At 34.7% G+C, this 19690-nt stretch overlaps 1 protein-coding gene across 1 annotated transcript in view; it reads left to right on the top strand.

The window, feature by feature from the left end:
- The window catches only part of CSMD3 (CUB and Sushi multiple domains 3), a 668812-nt gene that overhangs the window by 360748 nt on the left and 288374 nt on the right, over positions 1-19690 (top strand). The window contains 4 exon segments of the mRNA XM_068672527.1: positions 4189-4383; positions 10962-11100; positions 14048-14235; positions 16803-16991. Coding sequence (XP_068528628.1) covers positions 4189-4383; positions 10962-11100; positions 14048-14235; positions 16803-16991 — 711 coding nt within the window.

The following is a 19690-nucleotide window of genomic DNA, read 5'->3' as shown; positions in this document are numbered from 1 at the left end:
TGTGAGTTTCAGTGAGGTCAGATCTGTGTATGGGTTTACTTATATATAGCCTATGCACCGCTGTTGATGTCAAAGAGATGATGAGGCTGGAAGGTGCTTTCTTGGGTAGCACAGAAAATAGGAACATAGCTGCCTGAAATTACATTGGTTTAAGTTGCTTTGAACTGCATACTTACTCCTGGCTCATTGCTACCAGTTTATATCCCAAACCCAGGAGACCTTAATGACATTTCTGTTCTCTTTGAAGTTATTTATAAACTCAGTCATCCCTTAATCTTCCCTCTGATAAGCTAAATGCATTGGACTCGTCAATTTAAGGGAGAACTATGAACTTTTTATCACATTTGTGACTCTTTTATGAATGCTTCCCACTTTATCTACATCTTTGTTGAATTATGGAGATCAGAACTAGACACACTATCTGAATATAGTCGCATAAATTACATCAGTGCAGCTATATAGTTGCTTTGCTTCAGTCTGGATTTTCTAGTTTAGGTCAGGACAGGCAAAATGTGTACATTAATTTCTGTGCAACAGTTGGGCCCATGTGAAGGTGTATAGATATTTATTGCTTCTCTGACAAAGGACTTAATGCAAAGAAGACCAAAAAGTCAGAAAAATTATCTCTACCTCTCCTTTCTTCACTGGCAGAGGAATGAGTTGTCAGAGGTTTAGAGAAGTGTGTCTGGTCATTTGAAATCACCCAAATGTCGTGGTTCCGCTCGAGTGGGCAGCCGAGCTCCACCACAGCCGCACTCTCACTCCCCCTCCTCAAAGAGGAATGGGGAGAAAATATGTGAAAAGGGCTCAAAGGTTGAGATAAGGATGAGAAAATCACTCAGTGATTATTGTAACAGGCAAAACAGACTCGGCATAAGGAGATAGTAAGATTTATTGCTCATTGCTAACAAGCTAGAGAAGTGAGAAACAAAGGAAAGAAACCAAAAGCACCTTCCCCCCCCATCCACCCTCTTCCACCTCCTCCCCCCGAGTGGCGCAGGGGAACGGGGGAATGGGGGTTATGGTCAGTCTACAGCGCTTCTTCTCTGCTGCTCCTTCTCGGTCACTCTCATCCCCCGTGCTGGGGGGTCCCACCCACGGGACGCAGTCCTTGATGAACTGATCCAGCGTGGGCTTCCCACAGGCAGCAGTTCTTCCAGAGCTGCTCCAGATATGGTTCCGTACCACGGGGTCCATCCCTCAGGAGAAAACTGCTCCAACCTGGCTCCCCCACGGGCAGCAGCTCCTGCCAGGTCACCTGCTCCTGCGTGGTCTCCTCTCCATGGGCTACAGGTCCAGCCCAGAATCTGCTCCGGCAGGGGTCTTCCACAGGCGGCAGCCTCCATCGGTGCAGGGCCACCTGCTCCATCGTGGTCTCCTCCACGGGCTGCAGCGTGGAACCCTGCTCCACTGTGGTACTCCATGGGCTGCAGGGGGATGTCCTGCTTCACCATGGTCCTCACCACAGGCCGCAGGGGACTTCTGCTCCGGCACCTGGAGCACCTCTCCCCCTCCTTCTTCACTGACCTTGGCGCCTGCAAGGCTGTTTCTCACTCCTCTCACTCTCCCAGCTGCTGTGTGGCGCAGCGTTTTTTTCCCTGTCTTAAATATGCTCTCACAGTGGCACAAAACAACGTCGCTTATTGGCTCAGCTCTGGAAAACAATGGGGCCCTTCCCAAACATGGGTCAGCTTCTAGATCCTTCTTACAGAAACCACCCCTATGGCCCCCTGCTACCAAAACCTTGCCATGTAAACCCACTACACCAAATTACTTGTGTGATTTTATCTCAGTAGGCCACGACATTTACATTCACAAGCACTGTTTTTATATCCAAAGTTCATGTTATTTTATATCCTTTAGTCCATGTTATTGCAGTGATAGGGTATATCCATCACAAGGAATTTTTGCTGGCACTCCCTCCTGCTAGACTTTCTAGTCTCAGAACTTCCCAGGATAGAATTCCTCACACTGTGTTGTGTGCTACATAGTAGTATGATTTTACAAGTAACATACTGAGTAGCCTATTAGTTGTTTACATTACCTTTAACATTTTTTTTTTTTGAAATATCACTTTATTATTTGATATTCTCTTAACTTGGTTCCTCTTTGGTATTTTCCTCTGAAAGAGTTACATATTCCAAAGCCATTGGTAGACATCAGCTAAAACTCTTTGCAGAACGATCTACCAAAACAATTAATCATGCCAGTGGACTATTCCTTTCTGGCCCTATTTCCAAGGACCTTTCAGAGCAGGTTTCAAAACAGATGTTGTGGTTACAGTTAGCTTAATTCCTACCTTCCTGTCTTTTCAGATCTTTGCCATTCCTCCTCTTCACATTTTTTAATGCAAAATACAGGTTTTAACATCCTTCTGAGTTAATATCAGAGGTGAAAGTACTTCATTGTCACCCTATACTATGTTTATGCTGCATAGCTTTTTTGAGGTTCTGCTTAAAATACGAGTGCAAACACAATAGTGGATAAGTAAATGTCAAGAAAACTGTATCTCCTCTTTACATGTAATATTGCATGAAGAACTTTTCTATTGTTTTCTGATCTATAGATGATGGCTCACATGTCAATATTAAGAATATGCAAATTTGTGCTTTTTCTTTTCAGTTTCAGGCATACTACTATTACATTTCCACCATCAATCTTTTTAGAAGAGTAGGCAGGCTGAATACTGAATCAAGTACTGTAACTGCAGCCAGGCCAGGCTAAGAGAGCAACTGTTTTTGGGTAGGCTATCTGTCACTCTCCTGCCTCCCAGAGCCATCCCATGCACTGCAGTCACTTCCATGGGAGCAACAGTAGCAGCATAATTCTCAATTCCTGAGCTGAAATATAGAGCAATGAACAGATGTTACAGCCTTAATAAGCTGGCGTCATACATAAGCAACCTATACCTGGAGTTGACTTTTATCTAAATTTGCAGATATCTATTAAAAATCTATCTCTGTGTGGTTGATCTGAAGCTAGTAAGAAAAAAGGTGCAATCAGTCCTTCACTAAAAGTGAGAAGTATGTTTAATGTATTGACAAAAATTTTGTGACCCCAATGGAAAAAGTATGGAAAAAGAAAAATGATTGCATCATTTCTGAAAGCTATCCTCCAATGGTAGATAACTATTGAAGCACTATTTTTATTCCCAATACACATGTATGTGTCATTTTCTAAGTCAAAATGTTAATATAGTAATACTTTCTATTGTCTGTTATTATTCAGATGCTTAATACTTCTGTAATGTAAGATCTGCAAAGTCTTTTTTGTTAACAAGATGCAACTTTAAAAAAAAGAAAAGTATAATAACCGTTTGCAAATATAACTAACACAAGCAAAAATTGTGTTTTTGGAAATAATTATAGTCTTGCTTCATACAAACTGACTTAACAATTTTAGTAAAAAATATGCTATTTTTATATACTTTTATATACAGTTTTCTTGAAAGGGAAGAAGGTTGTTTATTCATTTTAAATGTATTTTGATTTTAAAATCATGTTATAATCTGTATCCTTTTCAGAGCAGTGTAACATTTGCATTCCTTTAATATATAATATTTGTGTAATCAATATTCTTAAAAAGGTAGATATTAATTATAGTAACGATAAGAATAATTAAACATTTCCATTTTATTTTGTATACTAACATGTTTGGAAGTTCTTCATATATTTTATTTTTCTGTAAAGAGTATTTTACTACCATAATTATTGTGTGAGTGTCTGTTGAACCTTCTTGAATACTTGCACATTGCAGGAAGCAATCAAAGCATGAAAGCAAACTAATATGAATACCTTGTTTGATTTCAGTTAACAGTAAATTGAATAATTTCCTGGAAATAAAGTGGAACAATTCATTTTTCTTAAATATGTTTTAAGAAATTAATATTTCTTTTTGAATAATGTTTACATTTGGGAGATTTCATGAGGTATCTTGGATACATTTTGTCTAACAGATGTATAAGTAAAACCGCAGAAAAATATTGTGAAAAATCATATTTTTACCATATAGTCCTATATGTAGTATATATATAGTGTGTATTTTCTGCTGTTGGCCAAGCTTTATTTCCCTATTGTTTGGTTTTACTAACAGAGTAAAATTCTGACAAATTACTTGCAAAAATTATAACACTATTTACCCCCTCTCCTTCCTTCCCCATTTTATTTATTTATTTATTTTTTTACACAGCATTTGGACATAATGAGTGCCCTGATCCTGGAGTACCAATCAATGCCCGGCGTTTTGGTGACAACTTTCAGTTGGGGAGTTCAATTTCTGTTATCTGTGAGGAAGGATTTATCAAAACACAGGGAACTGAAACAATTACTTGTATGCTAGTGGATGGAAAAGTAATGTGGAGTGGACCTATTCCTAAGTGTGGAGGTATGTATAATATTTCTTTCTGATTCATGAAGACTCAGTGTAATGTCTTTTAAGTTGTCACTAAAGGGAATTCAAACTTTTGATAATGATAGCAGAAGGCTCCTGTAATACCAACTCCATAATAAGGAGTCTAGTGAGGCACCACAGTACACCAACAATATTCATGTCTTCATTTTTAAATTCCAATCCCGTCAGTATCCTGGTCAGCTTAGTCAATATATAGGAGAAAGAAATAGCAGGAAAGAAAATCACTGTTTTCACTGAATCTGACAGAAATATATTGAAGATTTCTGTTCCTCAGTTTCCAAATATAAACATCTAAGTTCAATTTGCCACTCGGTATTTAGTATTTATTAGTCAAGAAGTTTGTCCTTCAATTTCTTTTTTTTTGTTGTTTGTTTGTTTGCTTTTCGGTTATTTTCACCCAGTTTCATTTAGAAGGTTTTCTTCAGAACACAACTATTAATTTCTGACTTCAGACAGATAAATGATTTTAAATAGTGAGCATTCAGTGGCATATTAGATTAGAATGGAGAAGTTGATCTTTTTTTCAGATCGTGGGCAATGATATTTTATACCATTAGAGAGGTCTTAGTTGTCTGTTGCTCCACTTACGTTTCTTCTATCCACAGTGACATATAGCCTCTGGAAGATTCTCTTGACAATTGATCTTTCTCATTAAAGAAATTAAGTACTTTCTGTACATCACAATCTCTAAAACAATGTTAAGCATATTTCTGTGTATTTTTTTATACTAAGAGGTATATATAAACTTTGCTTCATTACATTTCCTGTATTTTAAGATATTTTCATCTCTTAAAAAATACGATTTGATCAATGATGATATGCGATTTATAAAGTGTGTTCAATTTTATATCAAATAAAAGCTTAGTTCAGATTTCCACTATTGAACTGCCTTCCTAACAAAATTTTCTTAATTTTAATATATGAATGTGACTCCTTATAATATTCATATCCATTTAACTTTAAGTTCAAAATTCTAATGATTTCATAGATACAAGATGGGTCAGTTTCCCTAGATGATACACAGTCGTGGACCTTACTTTATTATGATGTTATGGAGCTGTTAAACATTGCTAATAAAATACTTAAAATAATAGGAATATTTTTAAATGTCTGTCTCTACACCGGAGTCTGAACCATACATTCTAAATGGTTCAGATGGCTCAAATTGTCTGAGACACTAGATGGAGCATAGACTGGAATCCTAAAGGTTGGGTAGCTGGTATATTTGAATTAAGTGTATTTATCTACTGCAGAATTAGGTATATTTTTAAGATTGAAGATTAAGCTATTAGTGTAATTAATTTGGTCTGATGGGATGTTTTGAATTTTTATTGACTTCATAACACAATGACATTTTATATAAGCTCAAGTCTGCTTGCCCTTCACACACCTCATAATTTCATTGTCATACATAACAGGTCAAATACATGAACTCAACATGCTGACCAGGAAATACTGGATGTGACTAATGTGAAGTTTTTTCTTCACTGCAGAAATGTCTTCTGTTACAGTATATAGGAGAGAACCATATAATAATATGGTACAGGTGGGTAGGGTCAGCATACTAATTTGTCAGGGCAATATGCCTGATGCACCAACAGGCAGGCTTTGCCACAGCCTCTGTTGAGGCCTCCCCCCAACCTGTCCATGGCCTAGTACCCCATTTCAGCTCAGCCTGGGGCTGTCAGTCCCTGCCCTTTCAACTCCTGGTTCATCATTCAACCTATAGTCACTTGAATCACAGAATCACAGAATCACAGAATTTCTAGGTTGGAAGAGACCTCAAGATTATCGAGTCCAACCTCTGACCTAACACTAAGTCCCCACTAAACCATATCCCTAAGCTCTACATCTAAACGTCTTTTAAAGACTTCCAGGGATGGTGACTCCACCACTTCCCTGGGCAGCCTGTTCCAATGCCTAACAACCCTTTCGGTAAAGAAGTTCTTCCTAACATCCAACCTAAAACTCCCCTGGCGCAACTTTAGCCTATTCCCCCTCATCCTGTCACCAGGTACGTGGGAGAACAGACCAACCCCCACCTCACTACAGCCTCCTTTAAGGTACCTGTAGAGAGCAATAAGGTTGCCCCTGAGCCTCCTTTTCTCCAGGCTGAGCAAACCCAGCTCCCTCAGCCCCTCCTCGTAGGACTTGTTCTCCAGGCCCCTTTTCTGTCACCAATCTAGTCCTGCTCACCTTGCTCAAATCATAGAATCATAGAATACCCCAAGCTGGAAGGGAACCACAAGAATCACTGAGTCCAACTTCTGGCTTCACACAGGTCTACCCAAAAATTCAGACCATATGACTGAGATCATAGTCCAAACACTTTTTAAGCTCCAACAGGCTTGGTGCCATGGCTATGTCCTTGGGGAGCCTGTTCCAGTGCATGACCACCCTCTCAATGAAGAACCTCTTCCTTATATCCAGCCTGAACCTCCCCTGTCGCCGATTGACTCCATTTCCTCGGGTCCTATCATGGGTCACCAGCAAGAATAGATCAGAGCCTGCCCCTCCACTCCCCCTCGTGAGGAAGCTGTAGACTGTGATGAGGTCTCCTCTCAGCCTTCTCTTTTCCAGGATGAACAAACCAAGTGAACTCAGCCGTTCCTCATATGTCTTCCCCTCTAGGCCCTTCACCATCTTAGTAGCTCTTCTCTGGATGTTCTTCAATAGTTTCACATCCTTTTTGTACTGTGGTGCCCAAAACTGCACACAGTACTTGAGGTGAGGCCACACCAGTGCAGAGTAGAGCAGGAGAATCACTTCCCTCAACCGACTAGCAATGTCATTCATTAGATGCACTAGATGGAGTGCAATGATGCTGTGTTGGTGAGGGCACTAACTGCATCTATATGTGTCATCACCCTTGGCTCCTATCTTCATTTACCTAGCAGAGGAGTCCTGATTTTGTGATTCCACTATGCATTTACATGTGAGATTCATGTCCCTGTGTCTTTCATCCTCCTTGTGTGAGAGTCATATGAAGGACTTTCACATAATCTCTTGTAATATAGTCCAGTTACACGTGGACTGCAGCTCTACTCTTGGTCTACCTGCATAACTCCTGTAATGCTTACAGTGAGAAAATAAATTCCAGAATTTATTTTGGAAAATAAAATTTAAAAAAATGTCTAGAACTGTGAACCTACGAAGTGTTCTGTTCACTGATTATCCTATCATCAAAGTTTTCCTCATACTCATGCATAAAAATTTCCTGACTCAACTGCCATACCTTAGTATGCAAGGAAATGGAAATAAATAGAAATGGATTTGTGGGAATTCATAGATCAGGCTGACTATTTTTTGGTGATTTGCATAAGCTTGTGTTTGATAAAAATATTCTGTTTGATGACAAACACTGGTTATGGTGTATTTCTGGTATTTTATTTTTAACCCACTGACAGTGGGTATACATCTGCCAGCCACAGAACTGGAAGAACAGGGACTAAAACTCAATGCAAAAAAAAAAAAAAAAAAAAAAAAGATGGGGAAACTGTTATTTGGCAAGATGCCTGGAGAATTTTAATCTCTGAAAAAAAAAAAACTCTTTAAGAGAGAAGAAGATAAGCCCAGTCACCCAGCTATTCTGAAGGGAAGAATTCTTGGATCTAAGAAATTAGCATGTGATAGTAAATGTCAGATAAAGAATTTGCACTGAAGACATCAGGAAGAACCATAATCATGGGAAGGACAAGCAGAATTTTCTTTAAACAATAGAAAAAAACAACAAAAACATCAAAGCAAAACTATTATGTTAGATCCCAAATACAAAGAGAAATCATAGTGAATTTACACAATCAAAGAGATATGTATTATTTCAAATGTAATATTTGTAGAATCATTTTTTGTAAAAGAGTTCTGTTTTCCAAATATAATCTTTAACAGTTCAATGTAAATTTAGTGATAAAGTGGAGCTTTGCACAAATTTAGCAATACTACGTGCCAACTATGCTAGTACACTAGCTCAGGATAAGACCATCTGGTATTACTCTTGTTAGTATATTTTGTAGTATATTGGCTCCATATGTATTTTGGATATGCATAAGTAGTTATATACAATAAAATGTAGGGATGATTAATGTTTTAATGCTAACCTTACAACTGTAAGTATTGATGTAATTCTTAGTTTAAATACTGTATGTTTGACTGATAGTGTTTGATGAAGGTAGTTTGACAAAAGGACCTTAAGGTGAAAGTTAAGAAATGATATTTTAAGACAGGGAGGGGTTTGGATTGGGGAGACTAAAACTCTATAATTGCATATTTAGAGATGTTTGCAGTATTGTTAGTTCTGAACTTTAAATTTTATATAGCTTTTAGAATATATATATTTTTTTCCACACAATAGGAGGAAGAAGGGATATTATGTCCTTAAAAATATAAAATGCTTCATTACAACAGTTCATCATTTCAATACAGGACCCTGGTAATTTCCTGAGAAAAACAGAGATATTTAGATATTTATGAGATATTCAGATATTTATGTCATAATTCATGATCTTCAATTTGAAGGTGTGTCAAATGGAACAAAATTAAAACATTTTTGTAATGGAGAAGTACAGAATAATTTAGACAATAGCATGTACAGTGCTGCTTCATTAAAATGAGCAGCAAAAATACAGAGAATATGAAGTGACTAAGCAAAAAAAAAAAAAAGTAAGAAATTGACTTTTTTTTTTAAATTCACTGTTTAGTAAAGAGACTTGCCGACTTCCCAACAATACAGTCAGACGTATAAAATGTAGCACATTTCTTTTCATCATTGTGTAGCCATGTATGCATAAAGAATGAATTGAAAGAGTGCTGAAAGTTTATAGTTCGGCATTCTTTTCCCCAAAAGTTTCTGCCCTCTAACTGGATACTTACATGATACTAGTAATAATAAACAAAATAAGTAAGTAAATAAAAAAAATAAATAAATGTGTCTTCTGATAATTAAGTACATAAATAGCTTTATGGATGATGGACCAGAGTCTACCCTCAGCAAGTTTACGGATGACATGAAGCTGGAAGTGGCTGATAGTTTGTGCTGCCATCCAGAGGGACCTCACCAGGCTGGAGAAATGGGCATACAAAAATCTCTAGAAGTTCAACAAGGAGAGGTGGAAAGTCCTGTCCTCAGGGAGGAACAACATCAGGCACCAGTACAGGTGGAGGCCATCCAGCTTTTCTGCCTGGCAGAAAAGAAAATGGATACCAGGTTGAACATGAGTCAGCTATGTACACCTACCACAAAGAAGGTTAATGGTATCCTAGGCTGCATTAGGCAACATTTTGCCAGCAGGTCAAAGGGGGTGATCCTTCTCTATTTCATCAACGGTAAGACCACATCTGGAGAGACATGGACATGCTGGAAGGGATCTAACAAAGGGCCACTGACTGAGATGATGAAGGATGCATCATTTGATGACTGGAGCATCTCTCCTGTAAGGAAAGTCTGAAAGAGCTAGGACTGTTCAGCCTGGAGAAGAGGAAAATCAGGGTGGATCAGACCACTATCTAAAAATACCTAGAGGGAGGGTGCAAAAAAGGATGGAGCCAGGTACTTTTTGGTAGTGCCCAGTTACAGAACAAGAGGCAATGGGCACAAACTGAAACACAGGAGGTTCTGTCTGAACATCAGGAAGCACTTTACTGTTGAGGCAGAACACTGGCACAGGTTTACCAGAGAATTTTGGATCTCCTCCTGGGAGATCTTCAGAAACCATATGGACCTGCTCATGGGCAACCTGCTCTAGGTGACACTTCAAGCAGGAATGCAGACATCTCTGCAAGACCTACAGCTGTGGAGATTATTCCTGTAATTAATGCATTATTAAGCCATTAAAAAACTTTGAATATGATTATCAGATATTTTGTTTTTAGTTATGTTTTAATAGCTTGTCTTTGCTTACTATTACAGAGAGAAATAGTACATACTGTTTCTAATAGTTCTGTTTGACTATGGATATTTTACAACATTTAAAATGTATTTGCCAAATGCTTCAAAAATATTAGCTAATCTTGTAAAAATGGTAAGTATATTTGTTTCAGGAACACAGAATTTGAACTGCCAAGCTGACAAATAAAATGCATGTAGTCTCACAGTGGATCCATGTCAAAGCTGAAATGACATTTTACTAATTTCAAGTTTAATATTCAACTGAAACTTCTGCATAGTTTTCTTGTTTGTTTGTTTGTTGGTTTGTTTTTGATTCTCTCTGCTCATAATTAAAAGCAGAAACAATCCCAGGTTTTAAACCCTGTGTTTTGCTCTATGTCCGTTATTACAGTAAAATGTATTGTAGCTGTAAAAATACAGTATAAAAGCTTATGTCATCACTTCCTGAGCAATGTTAATTTTATCTTAATTCAGTTCTTTATCTATAATTTAGTCCTCTCCATCTAATTCCAAGCCCTGCAGAGTCTGTCAGCTTCAAGTCTTCTTGCATCTTCTTGCAGCTGGATTTTTTAAATTTAAGTATACATATGCTATAATGAAATTGGTAATGGTGAATTACTTATCATAAGTTTGTGTTATTATACCTTTGTCTTTGTTTTATTTTTAGCTCCATGTGGTGGACATTTTTCATCTCCCAGTGGAGTAATCCTCTCTCCAGGCTGGCCTGGGTATTATAAAGACTCCTTGAATTGTGAGTGGGTGATAGAAGCTGAACCAGGACACTCTATCAAAATTACATTTGAAAGGTCTTGGCTAATATTTTTCTTATTTAATATTTTCAATTTTGTTTTTATCAGAAGCAATAGTTTATTAGCTCTATTGTAAACTTAATTTTCACTTTTTCTGAAATCAAGTAATTGTATTGTTGGGTAGAATTTTCCAAAACATGATAGTGCCTGCAGATCATGAATTTTATCTTCAATATAAATTTCATTTCAGTGAACTGAAAAGCTTTTGAAATTCCTACCTTTTGTATATATTTAAGTCTGTCTGCCCTAGTTAATAGCTTGGTCTCTTTATAAAGATTAACATGTTCAATTTGCTTGTAAATGTGTTACTGTGATGAATTATACTTATGAAGCCATTTTATTTTTCTCAAATGTGTGAAATCTTCAACTCTGAGAATCCGAATTAACAGTCGTAACTGAATTAAATACTTTATTTTTTTTTTTTTAATCCATCATGAATATTTACAAGGTCATCTGATCTGTTTTTCTGAAAGGAGTGGTGCTTACAGGATGCAATTACAGTTTCCCCAAATTACTGAAGCAGTTCACTTCTCCTGTTTTGCCTGTTATATCCCTTCCTGATTCAAAGGAATGAAACATATTAGGAGCCTTAAATCTAATAGTAGCAAGCTGTGGGTGTTGAATCTAAACTCATTATGAGAAAGCAAAATATGAAATGTAATTTAAAAAAATCCATATGTTCTACATATTTTAAGCATGTTCTAGATTATTCTTAATTGTAAATATTAAGAGATTAGATTATGATCCAGGAAAAAAAAAAAAAAAGTCTTTTGAAAAGTTATATGCACAAATATCATTCAAGTACTTCTCAGTTGCTATATATACTGCATCTTCTGACTGGTCCTGGTCACGTTCAATCTGAAGAGAAGATACTGCTTCATTTTAATACAATTTCAAATTCATTTTAAGCAGGATATGGAAATGAGGATCTTCTGTAAGAAAAAAAAATAAATCATTGCGATAGGTTTAAAAGCTTTTTTTTTTTTTTTTCCCTGTATGTACTATTGTATTCCTATGCCATGAAGCCTGACACACAGGTAAAAAAAAGAAAGAGAACTACAGACAAAGAATAATAGCTATTTCTTTTAGTGCTTTCCAGGAGTTCGTAAGGACTTTTTCATTTTTTGCTTCAGGACTGTTAATAAATAGTGTGATAAGTTTACTCCTTTTACACAGTCATAGCTATGATAATCTGTTGGATTTCTGTTGTAAGTCAGTAGTTATGCAGGCTGAGTTGAAATGATGAAAGTGAGAAATGTGAGTGCCATTCTTCATTGTAATGAAGTGTTTATCATGAAGCCTAATTATGAGCCTTTAAATGCTAGGGATGTTAATCAGCAAACTACTGATTGGAGCACTAGTCACATTTGACTAATGAGAATACACTGTGTGTTGGGGTATTCTGCTTATATCCTGACACCACAGAGTTGGCAGGTTGTCTCAAAAACAAAAATGTGTGCTATAAATATTAGAGCAGCTTTAGCTGTTCAAATAAGATAAAAAGTGTGCATCTCCTTCTGTATTAAAGTTTGTTTCACTCCTGTCTGTTCGACTGAACATTGGAAAGTCCTCCATAAGAATAGACTTAACACAGCAATGAAGGCATCCAGGTTAATTTAAGATTAGTGGCTTATTAAGGAGGAAGAACACTGTAGTCTGACAGAAGCAGAGTATTTTTGATTTAGAAACATATTCTGAGCTCATGTGGGAACTAGCCAAAAAAAAAACAAAACATTCATTTCCCCTAAATTTTCAGCTGTCTGGCCTCTAGGCTTATCCTGCTTTATTTTTTTAACTCCCTAGTATTTTATTTCTTTGCACTCTTTTTATGTTATTTCATATGATCAGAACAGAAATAAAAGAAAACATGTTCTGGAGGTTTAATATGGTTTCTCTTCTTTTGCCAGACTCCTTTAGATTTTAGGTTAAGGTTCCTGGGACAAAAATCTCAAAACAGAGAGTTCTTTAGTACATTGTTGTTAGTCATTCTGTTCCTTGAATGGATTTCACAAAGCTGAATTAGGCATCTAAGTGAATCAGAGAGAGAGTTAGGAATATCTGAAAGATCCTGTTGTTAATGTTTTTCTTTCTAATGCTGGAAGGGTTTTTCAGTAATTCATCAGAGAGTCCATTAAAGCAATATGATTAATGTAAGATCTATCACTGCAAGAGGGAAACTGCTGTCAAAATAACAAACAGAGGTTTGGGACTGGTGATACCATCAAAAACAAGAACAAGTAGGTATCTAGCAGCATTATCATACTCTGTTTTTTCTTGACAAAGACAGCACACATGCAGATTGCAAAGGGACATTTCACTTTGTAATGCTTTCTAAATAAGATTTGATTATTTATTTATTTATTTACTTAACTTCTGCCACTACTTTGCACTGAACCGTGACTCGCACAAAGTGACAGGAGTCTCAAAGAGTCTTTAAGTGGTTCTATCCCTGCTTATAGGCAATTTTGAGGGTAAGTGGTCAGAGTATGATTTTTGGTAATATAAAGTACTTTGATGATATTTGTGCCAAATGGAATAGATACAATACAGGAACACATAAACCTATCCTCTATATCATTTAGTTTATTTTTCCATAAATGAAAATCATTATGTGATATAAAATAGTGTGTGGAAGTAATATTAATCTCTGCTAGCAAGCCAGGATTTTTTTTATTAGTTTCTTACTTTTGTTTACTTTTCTGCAACACAAACCTGCTCAAGGAGTTAACACTTATTTCTCATCTTACCAGGACACAAACCTGAAATGTGATTATTGTATTAATTATGTAATAATAAAATTGATCTTGTAAAGTAGAAATATGGAGAAATAATTAAAATATTATAGTCAGGAAAGAAGCATAGTTTTAAAAATGTGACATACTTGCTATGTGTTTGGTTTATCTGCTTCTTATATTTGTACCTATGGATGTTTCCTCAATTCCAGATTTCAGACAGAACTCAATTATGATGTTTTAGAAGTTCATGATGGACCTAATTTATTATCTCCACTTTTGGGATCCTACAATGGTACTCAGGTCCCACAATTCCTATTTAGCAGTAGCAATTTCATTTATCTCCTCTTTACAACTGACAACAGCCGTTCTAACAATGGATTCAAGATTCATTATGAAAGTAAGTCATTGTGAACTGTGTGGTTTGATTTCCTCTTCTCTGCTTATCATGGTCATAAAGATATAAATGTCTAAATGCTCTGCCTTTGGTAGATTGCTGAGTCAGGCCTCTTATTTTTTTTTCAAATTGAATAAGATTTGGTGATATTAAACTGCAGAACAATGCATAGTAATTTCATTTAATGTAATTACTGTAGTGCTCTGTGCTTTAAGAATCAGAAAATAAGAATGGCACATAAATGCCTTTCTTCTGGATGTTGCTATTATGTCTTGTTTTTCTTACCTTTTATATAATGTATTTTTGTATGTATAAGACTGCATAAAATCAGTAAAATTATGAAATTCTAAAGCAAATGTCTGAATTACTGTCCTGACTGATGGATCTGAAATTCTGAAGCTAATAGGAAATGTGATTTACATTAATGAGTGGAAAAAATCAATTACCAAATTGCATGATTATGGATTTTTAGGGATCTAAAAACCCATATGTGATTTGTTGATTATAAATCTTATGTAGAAGTATTCATTTTCCCTTATATTATATTATATTATATTATATTATATTATATTATATTATATTATATTATATTATATTATATTATATTATATTATATTATATTATATTATATTATATTATAGTCTAGTATATAAATTATAGTCTATAAATTATATTATAGTCTAGTATAGTATAAACTACACTGTAGAAAGTATCAGTAAGATTTTGTATTTTTATGAATGCTTAAAATTCACGTAACTTGCTATATTATCATGTCATTTACTTTTTGTTTTTCTAAATATATGTTTGTTTTACCAAAATGTATTTTAATGTGAAAAATAGTTTTTGTAATTACTGTCATCAAGAACACATTGTTATCAATTTCTATTTCATACTTGTTGGGACTACCACTAAGGAATTTTCAGATGTTCCTAATTTTTTGCCATATTTTTGACCATTCACATTATTTATGATCACTAATGATAATGATATTAAATATAATATCCTTTCATTTGCCTTTCCTTTGCCTATTACAATTTTGGCTGCTTTGAACTCCATTAAATGCAAAGTTCTGGCATTTTATCCCAGCAAATCTACTATTTCAAAATTCTTTACTGTCTCAGCCTTCACTGAGTACTTCACTTAGTACTTCCATGTTTATCATCGACATTGTGGAGAATTAATGATTGTGTTAAGTTCTCATCAATATGAAATGTGAGGGATATCTATCCTTACACATTAGGAAAAATAGATTAATGCTCCCAGCAAAGACCATTTAATTCTTAAAATAATTGGCTAAACGTATAATGCTTAATGGTAGAAATTACACTTCAGGAATGTGAACAGCAAAAAGAGGAAAGATGTACTTACTAGAAGTACCTTTATATCTACTCTTTTAATTAACTAAATTTTGAAAGGGAACCTGAATATTCTTTTCAAATGTATGAATTCTTCAATTTCATTATAAAATGCATTTTCATTAAAATTGATCCCCATTCCAGAGTTCTGCTTTAAACTTGTGAAGAATGAAAGTGCAGTGTATACTATATTCAATTTATATTATACTATACTTTATACTATAGTTTTTACTATACTATATTCAGTTTATATAGGAGAATTCTAAAAATATGCATCTTTAATAATTTTTACACTATATAAGCTATTTCTAGTAGCTTTTCTGCTTACCATGATCTGTTTATGTACAGACATTTAATATGCATGTTATTTTTGTTCAATTTTTATTGCTTCTTTGTGTTTTGCTTCCAGTACAGGGCAAATCTGTTTTCCTCTTTCTGGATGATAATAATGCTAAATGATTCAGTGTTTTTCTCTTCAGCAATCCTATTGAAAGCTGATGTTTTTTTTGTTTGTTTGTGTTTTTTTTTTTTATGCTTTTTTTTTTTATTTCCACACTGTATTATTTTTTAAGGAAGGATATCCTTTGTGTACAAATTTTTGTAGAAGGATAAAACACCCAGAAGATCCTACACCAACTGTTTCTTCTAATTTGTTACCTCTCAGTAATATTCCTAGAGTTTTTTGTTCTTTTTTCCCCAAATTCTTTCATAATGAAGTTACTATTCTCAATGGGAAATAATGTAGAAGGTTTAATTTTTTAGCACATACAAATATTCTCTGTATCAAGTCAACTTATCTTTACTTCTTTTTCTGCATTTTTTTTTGTCTCCCCAATATCTCACATGTCAAAGAACATGAGATTTGAAAATAATTTATGTAAAAATAATTTCTGTAAATCAATGCATAACATTACTGAGATAGGATCAACATAAATTTACACTAAATTCTGCAATGTTTTTTGTCTGCAATATCAGCAGAATGCAATTCATTGGCTATAATGACCTACAGTGGTAACACAGAGAAACAAATGTCAAGGATAAATCAATGAAAATGCTTTATAATTGCTTTATAAATCACTGAAAACGTTTTATAATAGAACTTTCCCACACACCACCCCATTACAGAGAATTACTTAGACAAACAAACAAACAAGCAAACAAATTGGTTAGAATTTATTTATTTATTTATTTATTTATTCATTTATTATAATCTAGGTGTAACCGTTAATACTTACTCTTGCTTGGATCCTGGCATACCAGTGCATGGACGCCGTTATGGACATGACTTCTCTATAGGATCCACTGTCTCATTTAGTTGTGATCCAGGTTATAGGCTAAGTCATGAGGAGCCTTTGCTGTGTGAGAAAAATCACTGGTGGAGTCACCCACTCCCTACTTGTGATGGTAAGAGTGAATGGTTAAAATAAATTGTACCTTAAGATTTACACATTTTGCCAAAATATTAGTCAAATGACTTAAATGGAGCTTAAAAATCCTCTAATTTTAAGAAAAAAAATATAGTTGGATGAAATGAAGATTATATATTGTGATATATTGTGATATATCTGATGTGATATTTAGTAATAAATGGAGAGAATGATGTAAAAATGGTTGGACCTTGGAGGTCTTTTCCAACCTTAATGATTCTATGATTCTATAAATCTTTAAATTGGAAGATTATTGAAGATATGTATATCTGAATATATGTTACCATGGACTAACTGATTACCTGTTAGTTTAAGGCATGTAAGGCTAATGCGCATCTTCTTGTAAAGTTGTTACAAACTACACATATTTGTGGTTGGGTATCCATCTTTGGTGTTGATATACAAAACATGAGATGAGGTTTATTTCTACCTGACTCAAAACTGCATTTTTTCCAGTTTGATGTTGATCACTGTGTTTCTAATTTGTTAACAAAACTTGTCACCCTTAAATTACTGTAAGAACTGATTAGTGCCACATGATATTTGATGTTTGTGCGTATGATTGTTAAATGCAACAAAAATGGTATCAAGTAACTTTTTTTTTTTTTTCACATATTTCGGAGTTGCCAGCATGTCATTATGGAATCTGCTTGAAAAATTAATAATTTCTGAGAATTATCGATTTTATGACATTTTTCCTCTTAGGATAATATCATTTATATTTAATATTAAGAAAGTATATTCTGTTTATTAGGGTGTATATTTAGTTGTTTTCTTCTCAAAATAAATATTTTCCTTTGAATATGGAACATGCTTTTCTGATGATAAAAATGTTGTCAGGAATAATTCACCCAATTAATTCTAAGGTAGCATTTATTAAAAAAATAATCTACTGAATACATAAATTCTATGTAAAGCATATGATAATCTATTTTCCTGGAACAATTTTTAGCATCTTATAACAGAATGTAAAAGCTGAACTTGAAAGAAGACTAAGAAAAATGTTTATTGAATCATGGATGTATGACTTTCCATATGTAAATATAATAGTTTCCACTGAATTTCATTCTATAGATTATAGAGTCTTTGACCAGTAGGGTCTTACTTAAGCCTTTAGCTTAATTAGTTAGCAAATGCTTCATATTTTATATATGACTATGTTGAACATGGAAGGGTATGATGATACCAGCAATTTGTGAATAATCACTCTCCTGAAAATGGCACTCTATTCAGCAAACCTAAAGGATTCTGTTTCTTAGTCTAATTCTTGGGATGAGAGTTCCAATAGCTCACAGGCAGGGAGACTATATTTGGCTGGATAGGCTGTAAATAGAAGATGTGGCTTATGTTGATAGGCACTAGATGCTAACCATCTAAAACAAACAGTATTAACACACTCCCTATGAATACTGTGCTCCGCTGTGAAATGAACGCATGTATTGTGATGAATTTCTTCCTCAAGATGCTGCACTAGCATGCATTCATTAAGTAAATGAGCTTTTTTTTCTCTAGAGCACATCGCTAAATGGCAATTGTCCATTGAATGAATATGCTCTAAAGGCAGGATTGAGTACATTTATTCTAGTAAATTTAATCAATTCATGGTTGAACTCATTTTAATTTTATTGCTGAATTTCTTCTCTAGTGAAATGTTTTTAAATAGAATCCAGAGTCCTTGCACCTCCAGGGAAAAAAGGGCATTTGCTCAATGGGCTGTTGGTTTTATAAACTATGAGGATGGCTTTATATTAACCATGCCACTAATAAACAAGTTGATAACTGTTCCTGCTCATTTGTTATATTGCTGTATCAGTTTTTGGGGAGCTGGGTTATTTCTAGATAGTTAAAAGTATTTCTTTTTGATAATTACATCATGTAGCAACAATTGTGCAAACAAAACATGACAACTCATGAATGCAAGTGCTTTCAAGTAGAGGGGTATACAAAAAAAAAAAATTAGATTTTTCAGACCCTGTTCTTCCTCAGAGTTGAAGACTGCATTGATTGTGATTGCATTCTTTGAAAGAGTATAAGCTAGTTTTTTCATTAAGTGTTTGGATATTACAGATAAGCATCACAAAAAGCTTATCCAGGAAGTCACACTTCATTGTCTATAGGAACATTTAGAGGATACTGAGAATAATGGTTTAAAAATGAACAAACAAAACAGCTGTCTCCATCTGTAAAGACTAGCCTGAGGGGTGTATCATGACAGGTTGTATAATTCATTCATATCTGAATGATTGATACACATGAAGGATTTTATTGGTCATTTCCTTAGTTTTAATTTTTACATGTATCTGTGTGGATAAGGGATGCACAGTCACTGTATTATGCATTGCTCTGTGTGTATACATACATACACATGCAATCACACATTTATATTTGTAATAGCAAAGGAGTTCTGAAATGTTAATTTTAGAGATCTCTGAATATAAAATTTTGAGGATAATGTTATCTGTTGCTGTTCATGCTTTTCAAAGATAAAGGAAAATATTTTCAAATTCTCTGATACAAGACCATAGAAGAGTTATGGCTGGAAGGGATGTCAGAATATGATTTAGTCCAAACTTTTATTCCAGTAGTTGAATTGCTTTCAGTTTTCAAGACAGCAGCTCCACTGTTTTAAAATATGTTATACAACCATAAAACTAAGAGTAAAACTCTTTGTCCAGC

The sequence above is a fragment of the Anas acuta genome, chromosome 2 (assembly GCF_963932015.1).
Source record: "Anas acuta chromosome 2, bAnaAcu1.1, whole genome shotgun sequence".
NCBI classification, from domain to species: domain Eukaryota; kingdom Metazoa; phylum Chordata; class Aves; order Anseriformes; family Anatidae; genus Anas; species Anas acuta.
Note: the sequence above shows the minus strand (reverse complement) of the source record. Positions and strands in the feature narration are given on the sequence as shown.